General features: G+C 39.6%; 1 protein-coding gene across 1 annotated transcript in view; it reads right to left on the bottom strand.

Moving 5' to 3' along the window:
• Positions 1–249: 249 nt before the first annotated feature.
• The window catches only part of LOC100464392 (zinc finger protein 133-like), a 51295-nt gene continuing 39753 nt past the window's right edge, over positions 250–11791 (bottom strand). Inside the window, exon 2 of the mRNA XM_034645834.1 lies at positions 250–6151. Coding sequence (XP_034501725.1) covers positions 3238–5154 — 1917 coding nt within the window. The 5' untranslated portion in view covers positions 5155–6151 and the 3' untranslated portion in view covers positions 250–3237. The remainder of the gene's footprint in view (positions 6152–11791) is intronic.

The raw sequence follows: 11791 nt of genomic DNA, 5'->3' as shown, positions 1-11791 counted from the left end.
GAGCCTGATGTGGGGCTCGATCCCAGAATGCCGGGATCACGCCCTGAGCCGAAGGCAGATGCTTAACCGCTGTGCCACCCAGGCGCCCCAATCCTTATGCTTTTGCTGCTCATTTTGTTCTGAACTTTTCCAAAGGAAGTATTCCTAATAACAATCTTGTACGAAATCATAGGTTTTGTGGTTGGAGTGTGTGTGTATGAGTGTTTGTGTGTGTGAAATGACAAGTAAAATCCTTTCGATTTTAAAAAGGTTTATTTGAGATATAAAAGAAATAATAAACTCATCTAACATAAGCTCATACTGACTGCCAAAAGGGGAAAACAGATAAATTTTAATAACCCAAAACTGTTAAGTGTTGTTTCATACTAACACAATGAACTGAAGTTGATTCATATCATTCTGTGATGTCAAAGAATACAAGAAAAAGAACACAAATCATCATTTTCCAAAACACCTTCATCATATTATATTCATTGCAGGGTCGCTTTCCATAAAAAACACTAATCACTCCCTGGAAATTTCACCCATTTTAATCCCAACACTAAGTGGATCACATCTGGCCAGTCCATTGTTATTACACCACATTTAATATGGGAATACTGATTAATGAAAATAACCCAACCAGGAAAATATATGACTTTTAATGGTTATTGCTCCTTTCAAATTGCGTTACAAAAACTGAGACGTTATATTTACTGAATTAGGGGACGGGGTTAGTCTAAATGCAATAGACATAGAAACAGAGTAAAAGAAAGGGCGACAGTGAGAAAGGGACAGAGAAAGAGACCGAAGATTCTTGCTCACCTAGAAAAGGATGTAAGTTTTCAAACATTTATTTATGAAAAAGAAAATTACTTGGGCAGATGCCTTAAGAGAAAGCAAATATCCTGTTTAAAATTTGGAAATAAAAACAATTCTAAATAAGGATCACAGAAGCAGATCTGCTTCCGAAGCAAATGGCAGAGTTGAGAGGAGTAGTATAATTTTTAGAGTCCAAAATATGAAAAACAAATTTTAAATGTAATACCTCTTAATAATATGGTTGACTAGATCAGGTTTATTGACTGGTTTTCCTAGTTGCAAAGAATAAGTCGATGAATAACTTTCAAAGCAATGGCTCCCTTTTCATGTTATTTCTGGGTTTATTTAAATCATTCGTTTGAATCTTTATGAAAGTTATTTCAGAAAGAAATGGAAGGAAAATGGCAGTTAATTTTATTGCTTTGTCAGGCATGGAAAAAATCAGATATTGCATATTTCAATATTAGTATTCATATCTGGTTCTTTTTTTTAGTTTTGCTTTTCCTTTTTGAAATATCCTGCCAATTCTCTTCTAAACTCTTTAAAGTAGTTATAATAATTGATTTAAAGCCATGGCTGCGATTTCCAATAACTAGGTGACCTCTTGGTCTGTTTCTATCATTTTCCTTTGAGTAAGGTCACATTTTTCTATTTTAATCCATATTTGGTCATTTTTTATTATATTCAGAACATTGTGTATTTTTAAAAAATGCTGGAGACTAATGTATGGATACTTCACAAAGACTGCAAGGCCTTTCTTTTATCTGGCAGGTAGGATACGGGCTAATCTTTCTAATTTCTTCAGGAGTTGAGTTATTCTGGGCTGTGTCACAAGTACAATTCTAACAGCGATTATTCCAACCACCAACCAACCCACCATCCAAGAAGCATCCTTCCTTCCTTTCTTTCCTACTCTTCCTTCCTTCCTTCTTTTCCTTCTCTTCCTTCTCCATCTCTTCCTTCTCTTCGTCCCTTCCTTCTTACCTTCTTTCCTTCCTTCTCTTCGTTCCTTCCTTTCTTTCCTTCTCTTTTTCCTTCCTTCCATCCTTTTTTTTTCTTTTTTGCTTATGTTTTTACTTTGATAAAATACCAAAAAGAGGAAAATTGCAAGAAGAATATAAGGCACTGTTGTATACCCTTTAAGTGGATTTACCAATGTTTCATACTTGTTCCACTTATGTCCCTTTTCTCCCTCCGTCTGTCTGCCTGTCTGTCTTGCTCCCTTCCCCCACTCCTGGAAAATATATTTATATTGTTTATATGCATTTTGTTTTTTATGAACATTTCAGACCATTTTTTTCTGGACAATTTGTGCATAAGTTGACGTCATTATATCTTTTTAACCCTAAACACTCACTTGTGTATTTTCAAAGCAAAGATGACTTCCATGACTATAGTATGCTGTGCTTATCATTGATTTAACATTGATTAAGCAATAGTGTCCAGTCCGTAGTCCTTCGTGACTATATTTTTTAAAGTCCATAATCCAGTCCTCTATCAAGCATTGCATGGCCATGTCTCCATAGTCTCCTGTAATCTGCAACCGTTTGTCAGCCTTTTTGTGTTTTTCCTGGCTTTGATATTTTTAAAAAGGACAGGACAGTTGTTTTGTAAAATACTACTTAATTTAAGTTTATTTAATAATTTCTCATGACAAGACTTAAGTAATAGCTTTTTTTGGCAGAAATAGATCTTAAAAATGACATGGTATCTTTTTCAATGAATCCTATTAGGAGGCTTATGACGGCACTCTGTCTCAATGTTAGTGGTTAACTTTGTTAAGGTGATGTAGGCAGAGTTTCTTCATTGTAAAGTTACCATTCTCTCCTCGTGATTGCGTGAGTTGGAGTCTTCTGAAAAAGAGGTTGGGATTCGGTGTGTTAAGAGGCTATTGGGAAAGCCATATTTGAGAAAACAAATGGAAAGTGTCAGAGAAGGGAGGGAGAGGCATCAGATCTGGATTGAAGGAGAGAGGGGAGGATGGAGGTCTGGGCAGGAGACTCAGCTGCAGGAGAGTGTAAGAAATTTTCCTCTGAGTGAACGACGGGGATCTGGGAGCCAAAGTGCCTTAGAGGGATCAAAGTCTTACAACGCAGGAGACTTTTGTTGTGGGAGGCAGTCCTGTGTATCATGATGTTTAGCAGTGTCCTTGGCCTCAATCCGCCACATGCCAGAAGCAACCTCCCAGTTGTGACAGTAAGAAAATGTCTCTAGATTTCACCAGCTATCATCTAGGCAGGGGATAAAATTGCTTCTAATTGAAAACCATTGTTTTACACAGGTAAGTCTTCTCCTGTGTTCTGATGAACGTATCTCTGAAGTCCCACCCTTTGCACACATGAGATTTCTCCTAAAGTTCTCTCTTCTTGCATGTTGAGGTATGATTTGTGATTTATTACTGAAGCCTTGCTTACACTCCTTGCGCATGAAGGTTCTTTACAACAGATGTGTCCTCTGGTGTCTAATAAGGAGTGATTTCAGCCTAAAGCCTTCCCCACACTTACTGCAAATGTAAGGTTTTTCCCTTGAGTGTGTTCTCTGATGTGTGCTGAGAGTTGCCTTATCACTAAAGCCCCGCTCACACTCCCTGCATACAAAAGGCTTCTCCCCAGAATGTGTCCTCTGATGTCTTATGAGAGCTGACTTCTGGCTAAAGCCTCTCCCACACTCCCTGCACACAAAGGGCTTCTCCCTTGAGTGGGCCATCTTGTGCCTGACTAGATTTGCTTTCTGGCTGAAGGCTTGCCCACACTCAGTGCAAACGTAAGCCTTCTCCCCAGAGTGTGTCCTCTGATGACTGATGAGGTGTGACTTCTGTCTAAAGCCTCGCCCACATTCCCCGCACAAAAAAGGCTTCTCTCCTGAGTGTGTCCTCTGATGTGCAACAAGAGTTGACTTGTGCCTAAAGCCTCGCCCACATTCTTGGCACACATAAGGCTTCTCACCTGAGTGTGTCCTCTGGTGTGTCATGAGAGCTGACTTAACACTAAACCCTCGACCACACTCTGCACACATATAGGGGTTCTCTCCTGAGTGTGTCCTCTGGTGTGTGGTAAGGTTTGACTTATCACTAAAGCCTCGTCCACACTCCCGACACACAAAAGGCTTCTCTCCTGAGTGTGTCCTCTTGTGTTTTATGAGGTATGATTTCTGACTAAAGCTCCGGCCACATTCAGTGCACAAATGAGGATTCTCCCCTGAATGGATCCTCTGATGTTTGCTGAGAGTTGATTTGTCTCTAAAAAGCCTCCCACAATCCCTGCACACATAAGGCTTTTCCCATGAGTGTGTCCTCTGGTGTGTGATAAGGTTTGACTTATCCCGAAAGCCCCGCCCACACTCCCGGCACACAAAGGGCTTCTCCCCTGAGTGTGTCCTCAGGTGTCTGATGAGGGTTGACTTCTGGCTGAAGCTTCGTCCACACTCCTCACATGCAAAAGGCCTCTCCCCAGAGTGTGCCATCTTGTGTGTGACTAGGTTTGACTTCTGGCTAAAGGCTTGCCCACACTCGGTGCAGAGGTAAGGCTTCTCCCCGGTATGTGATCTCTTGTGTGTGATGAGAGCTGATTTATAGCTGAAGCTTCGACCACACTCACTGCAAAAATAAGGCTTTCCTCCTGAGTGGGTCCTCTGATGAACAAAGAGGGCTGATTTCTGGCTAAAGCCTAGCCCGCAATTTCCACAGTTCACTACCTCAAATCCTGAGAGATCTACCCACTTTAGTACTTTGTCTGTTTCTAAACGGTTTGCCTTCTCAGCCGAGCTGAGCTTTATTTCCACCACTGCCTTGCCTTCCCTCAAGCTTATTAGCTGTCCATCGGGTGGGCTGAAGAAAGCTCTGGAGGTAAACCTCCCCTTTGTCCTCTCAAACAATGATTTGGAGCCCTCTTCTCTGCCTTCATCTTTCACTTGGTCGTTGCGGAAGCTTTCATAAGAAAGCGGTTGCTGCTGCTTCTGGTATGCTGGGCGGAGAGCGCCTGCCAGCAAGCCTGGGCAGACTGGAAGGCAATGATCGTGTAGCACGTGTGGGCATAACTGCCGACTGCAGAAGTCCAGGGCAGAGGAGGAATCACGCTGAATTTCTGGCTTTGCATCTGCTGCACAGGGGCTGGGCAGATGTTTGCTCTCCTCTCTCCAGGGTTCTTCCCCCTGCTCTAGCGAAATGACAAGTGTTGGCTTGGGAACCGGAATTCCCAGGGAGACCAAGTTGCTGTAGTTTTCCAGCATCACGCACCTGTACAGCAGCCTCTGAGCATGGCTCAACAGCCGCCACTCTTCCCGGGTGAAGTCCACAGCTACATCATGGAATGACACAAGGGCTGGGTCACTCCTGGCTGTGAGCCCCGAGGCCATTTTCCTGGTCTCCTGAGTGGTCTCCCTGAAGAAAGGTGAGGTCTTCTCTCTGCTCACCTTCAGCTCCTGTGCAGTAGCTACCCCCTGGGCAGAGTGTACGTGTCTGTGTAGCTCCTGATGTGGGGACTTGTCACTGACAGGCTAAAGCTGGTGGGGACACAGTTGCAATGTCTGCCCCACGGCAGATACAACAACTGTAAGTGATGACAGATTAGAGGCAGACAACGACATCACCTATCTTTCTTTTAGAAGTTTTATAATTTTAGCTTTTACATTAAGGACATAAAATTCATTACCGTGTTTGGCGTATAATAGAGAGCAGTTCTTTTTTTTTCCCCCCATATGGAAAGGAAGTTTTCCCAACATTTCTCAAAGAGACTGTCTTTTCCCTTTTAAGTGCATTGGCATGTCCGTTGAAACCAAGGGGTTGTATAAGTATAGGTCTAATTCTTGACTCTAGTCTGATCTCTGTTATATTCTGTTAGCTTTTGATGATGTCTGTACTTGAGCTGGAAGACTTGGCTGCACTTTCAGATAGGCTTGCTTCATTACTGGTTTCAATTCCACAAAGTTCTGGAATCCAGTCATTTAGAGAATAGCCAAAACTGGGTGACTTCTCTTTACTTACCAGGTCTTTATCCACTGTTTTTTATTCTCAAGGTTGGAGTGGGGAAAGAGGCACAATTGCCTGGCTGAACTGGGGTTCCTCCAACCTACAGTCCATTCCAACTAGTTCTTGGCATCCTCAGTCCTCCCGTGGTACTCTGAATCCAAACCTGGCATTGACCCCCAGAAAGAAGTAGCTACTTCTCTCTCCTCTTCTCTGAAGGGTTTGTTTCTTTATAAAATTCAGTTCATTTAGCTTCTTTCAAACCTCCACTCTTCTCTGCTTCATAGAAAAATATGATTTTTATATTTTTTGTCTGTTTTTCTCGTTGTTACCATTGGAACAAAACTCTTTCTCTTCTTTTACAGTTTAACTGACAGCAAAGTATTCCTGGTGGGGAAAAATGAAGGGAGAGATTAGAATTGTTTAAGAGAAAAATAAAAAAAGAACTCACATTTTGAATCTTTTGTGCTAGCAGTTTTTTCTTCTTCTTATCATAGTTATCATAAACTGGTTACTTTTTTGTCTTCAGCCATTGAGAGTTACTCATAAGCCTTTAGAACTATCTAATATTTAATTTTAGTAACATTATTCTAGGATCAAATGTCAAAGTTTTACCTTGCTTTTGTGATGGGGGATAAAATGGAATGATAGAGGTCCAAATAACAATCAAAAGAACAGGAGCCACCTTAGCAATTTTTTCTCCTCTTATTTTTATTTGGACATTGAATATGCTTTCCAAAAAGGTCTTCTCAATGACCCTTGAGAAAATGCTTTTCAGCAGAGACTGAGGAATACAAGAGGCCAGACGTTTGTTCATTATTTCACAATTAAAAGGGAGCAGCATATGTATCATTTAAATAAGAAAGAGAATGGTGACTCTGACATTATGAAGTGCAGAAATAAGATGATTTTTTTTTAAGTAAGCTAAAGAAATCATCCCTGTTGGTTTAAGTGACACAGTGAGGCTTGAAATGAGGACCCAAGAAGCTGAGAGCAGTAACATTTAATTTGGGTCTGGCACTGGCTGTTGATTCCCAAGTAAGCCTTGGTCTTGGATTCTGGCTGATAGCATTTGGACAAGTCCAGTTAAACACAGCTTCACTAAATGGACGGATTGTTTGAAACTGTTTTTGTTTTATTAAAGGCAGCATTCACTATGGTGTTCCTAAAGTCTTTCAAGGCATGTAAGAGAAGTGAATAGACAGTCTGAAGGAAGAAAAGAATCTTCTTGTGTGCTTCCCTGTTTTTCGCTGATTTATCCATGTTTACGCCCCGCCCCCCGCCCCCAGCAATGTTTCCGCATTCAGACTACACAGGGAGAGTATCTGAGCAGCAGCACTCTTCACACAGAGGGGCATGATTAAATGATAATAATAATGGTTAATAATAAGAATGATAATAATAAAAGAGATTTCTTTACATTTCATGTAGAGGCCAGATTGTAGGCATTCAAATACAAGCAAAGATCAACCAAGAATCTAAATGTAGAATTCTCTGTGGGTAATACGAAATGATAAAATGCATTTTCTCAGCATTTGAGCCTCAGAATTGATACACATTCAGCTTAAAGCAAGATGATTCTCAAGATATCAGTGTTACTTAAGCTACAAGTAGGAAGAGGGAAATAAAGAGAATTCTATGATCCATTAAGTTTGAAAATGATTTGGCCAATCCATTTATACTTGTTTCTTAATTAAAAATTTTCTCAGATATTTCAATATGTCTAAATTCACTGTCAAGCTCCAAGATAGAGACATAGAATATAGTGTTTCTGAAACTTGTTTGATGAGGAAATTCCTTTCCCAAGAATATCTTATGAGACAGTTGTTCTAAAAAACGTGCTTCAAAAAAAAAATTGGCCTAATTTCAACAGGACTTATGTCGTTGTTTTTTTTGTTTGGGTTTTTTTTGTTTTGTTTTGTTTTGTTTTTGGTCTTTGTTTTGGTTTTTTCAAAGAACTGCAAGATCTGGAGTTCCTTTTATCCAAAAATAAAATAAATATGTCCAAAAGGAAATGCTTTATTGCATTTATAGTTCTTTGAAAATTTTTATGGAAATTCAATCATTTATTTTATAAGAAGAACCAGAGGAACTCAAGATATATGGAAAAAAGTGTACGATATAGCATTCATAAAAGATTGGTCTTTGTCCTTGGTTAGTGTTCAAGGGAAGTAAATTACTAAATAGTGGCCCTTTTTTCCCATATTTTCGAAGTGCAACATGCTTCATAACCTTATCAGGATGTTTTGAGGTAGTGTTGTGTTGTGAGTGTTATTGGCGTAGATGCGTGTACGTGTACGCGTGTGTGTGTGTTATGCATTTTAGAACATCTGGTGAAACTAAACAGTGAGTTCCATAAGGGAAAAGACCAGCTGTTACCATTTTTGTTTTTCAGACCTATGACTGTTCCTATAAAACAAACAGAAGGTTTGAAATAAACCAATTCATGTAACTAAACCACTTCCTCTAAGTCCTTTACAAATCGGTATCTTTTGCATTCTACAGATCATTTCCTATAACATATAACAATAAATATTTATTAAGTGTATAATATGGCGATATAGGCTACATGTTAAGGTTTCTTCTATTTCCACTGCCCATTTATCAGGGAGCTCAAAAAATTGGAGCACAATTTATTTCCTAGTATGGAGGTAGTTTGAGCTTAATAACTTTAATTAAGAGACCTAACAGCTGTGAAGAAGTTACTACTGCAGTAGCATTTAGGTTACTGAGGGCTCTCTGCTTGATCAAGAGAAGTTAAGGCATTCATTCATCCTTAACCACCTGGTGAGTAATGTATCAGAGGTGTAATTAGAGAATGGATCGAGACTAGTGCTTTTCTTTCCAGGTGAACAAAAATAAATGAATGTCAATTTCAGCAAAAGCTTAGGGATTAAATATAAAGAGCTTATAAATATCTCAGGTACTGGAGGACCTCTGAATGTCACACCCAAATTTCAGCCAGGGGACTGCGGTGGTCAGTGGTGGGGGCATGAATAAAAGGCAAGACCATCCGGGAAATGGGGGAGAGGGTGAGAGTGGAAGTAGGTTAAGTTAGATCAAATGGCAACAGAGTAAAAGTGAAAGAAACTAAAAGAGTGAAATAAGGGTTCATAATCTCTTAAGAGTGCATTGGCAAAAGAATGACGCTTAATAATATTTAAGAATAAGTCATAGCGATCCTGGACAATGATCTTGGCAACGCTAATACACAGTACCTTCTATGTAAAATCTGTCATTCTAAGTTTTCTATAAAAATAATATCGTTTGTGTGTGCGTATGTGTTTATTTAAAATACGACATAGATTTTATCATGTTCCTCATCTGAGGAATGAGGCACTGACATGCTAAAGTTAAGTCATTTTCCAAAGTCTCAGAGCAAAAGACCAGAACCAACACGAGACAGAAGTTAAACTCATTGCTAAGGCACAGGAAGATTAGCAGAGAATGAGAAGGACAAAGGAGAACTGGAAACAGAAAGTCCCTCCAACTTACCAAGTCACGATAAGCTGTTCTCAACATGGAAGTGTCTAACACAGTAAATTCTGCAAATGTAGGAAATACTGGGGAAAAGTGTTACCCACTTCAAATATATATACTTAAAAGTGCATATCGGGGGGAAGAAAAGAGCTAAGGATTCAAACATGGCAATCTAGTTCCAGCATCTGAGCCCTCATTAGTACGATCCACTATATCTCTGAACATAAACCCTTTAATACGGGTCCAGACAACTTTCTAAGAAGAAACAGCCCACAGGCAGAGAATGAAGGGACAGAGTAAGCTATTTCCTAACAATTAACTAAGAAATAACAGCTTGTTTGATTATATGCTTGTTTTAATTTTGAACTGATATAGTATTAACCCTGTATCTGTAGGAATAAATAGTCCAGACATAGTGAGTGTCTTTGAATGACGTGTGCTTAAGTATTATTATGCCAAGTATAAAGAAAGGCCAGTGATCAAGGATTGAAGACAGCCAAGAGTTGGCCACAGAGGATTCCAGGAAAGCACACCCAGAGCCCTCTTTCATGCCATTACTTCCTTTTGCTTCCTTGGCCAAATTAGAGAAATAGCGGCATATGGTCAGTCTTCTCAGATGCTCTCCTCTGTTCACCACGTGTCAGCTGTAATTACAGGGGAAGGATTTGGATGGTTTCACATATTCCTTTTCTACTTTCTCATAATTAAAGAAGTAGGTGGTCTTTATATTACTATCTTGTAAATTCACTGATAAATAAATTAAAAAGACATTTAAATATATATCATACTTCAGCAGCAGAGTCAGAACTAGAACAGTGAACTCATAGATTATCTGTTACCCGAGGAAGAAAACATAAGTTTTTGCTAGAACTATGTGATGTATATTATTCTTGAATTTAATATGAAACACAGTACCGAGAGAGAGAGAGAGAGAAAGCGAGAGAGACAGTACCAACCACATACACTAAATTTTGGTACCTTTAACCAAGTCTTAGAGGAAGGCCTGAGGAAACCAACGTGTATTGAGCTCTTATTATTTACAAGAGTGTAGTACATTTTTAAGATTAGGTGAGTTTTGGGGCGCCTGGGTGGCACAGCGGTTAAGCATCTGCCTTCGGCTCAGGGCGTGATCCCGGCGTTATGGGATTGAGCCCCAACGTCAGGCTCCTCCGCTATGAGCCTGCTTCTTCCTCTCCCACTCCCCCTGCTTGTGTTCCCTCTCTCGCTGGCTGTCTCTATCTCTGTCAAGTAAATAAATAAAATCTTTAAAAAAAAAAAAAGATTAGGTGAGTTTTTAAATCTACATAAATTTTAAAAATCAGATTGATGAAAATGGAAAAAGGCGTTTGGTTGTTTATCTCTAATTTCTTGAAAATGCTAAAGCCAGAAGTTTACAGTAAAATATCAAATAATCTCCCCATAGACGATAACATCAGTTTATTGGTACCATTATCTTTCTAATCTGTTTTCTTATAGAAAACAAACTCAGAATTAAAGTGAGCAAAAATCACACTGATAATTGTGTGGACTGCCAACCTCAGACTTACTTGGAAAAATTTTCAAGAAAAAATATTTTCAAAACTTTCAAATAGGCTATAGTTAGAGTCTGTGAGAAAACCAACATTCTATAAGTTATTAAGAATCCTGATGAATATTACGTGATGATTTTTATATGTGTTAGAGAAACACACAATTTACATCCCTCAAATTAAAGCAATCAAGAATAAAGTAATGGCTTGAACTCAGTAGGACACACTCCCAACATGGTTTACAGATGGTAGCAGTCAGATGTGACTCCTTGTCCTGCTGGTAAAGAGCTGGGTTCAATAATGGGCAAGTTACTTCACCTCTCTACACATCAGCTCTTCACCAAAGAAATGAAGACAATGCTGTATAACATAGTATCTATAGATAACCATATGGTATTTTACACTTCAATATATTTTAGAGACAGATCTCATCCCAAACAGCAACTACAACAAAAACAAAACAAGCAAAAAACCCCAAGAAAACCACAAAAGAGCACAAGGAAAATTTTGGAGGTGATGGATATTGTGATTGTGGTGATAGTATATCAGGTGTAAACATCAAGTTATATATATTAAATGGGTGATCAGAAGGGGGAATGAAGCATGATAGACTATGGACTCTGAGAAGCAAACTGAGGGCCTCAGAGGGGAGGGAGGTGGGGGAATGGGATAGACTGGTGATGGGTAGTAAGGAGGGCACGTATTGCATGGTGCACTGGGTGTTATACGCAACTAATGAATCATCGAACTTTACGTCAGAAACCGGGGATGTACTGTATGGTGACTAACATAATATAATAAAAAAAATTTAAAAAAAATAAAAGTTATGGGGCGCCTGGGTGGCACAGCGGTTAAGCGTCTGCCTTCGGCTCAGGGCGTGATCCCGGTGTTATGGGATCGAGCCCCACATCAGGCTCTTCCTCTATGAGCCTGCTTCTTCCTCTCCCACTCCCCCTGCTTGTGTTCCCTCTCTCGCTGGCTGTCTCTATCTCTGTCGAATAAATAAATTAAAAAATCT

The sequence above is a fragment of the Ailuropoda melanoleuca genome, chromosome 16 (genome assembly GCF_002007445.2).
Source record: "Ailuropoda melanoleuca isolate Jingjing chromosome 16, ASM200744v2, whole genome shotgun sequence".
NCBI lineage: Eukaryota > Metazoa > Chordata > Mammalia > Carnivora > Ursidae > Ailuropoda > Ailuropoda melanoleuca.
The sequence above is the reverse complement of the archived record's forward strand: the minus strand, read 5'-3'. Positions and strand labels throughout refer to the sequence as shown.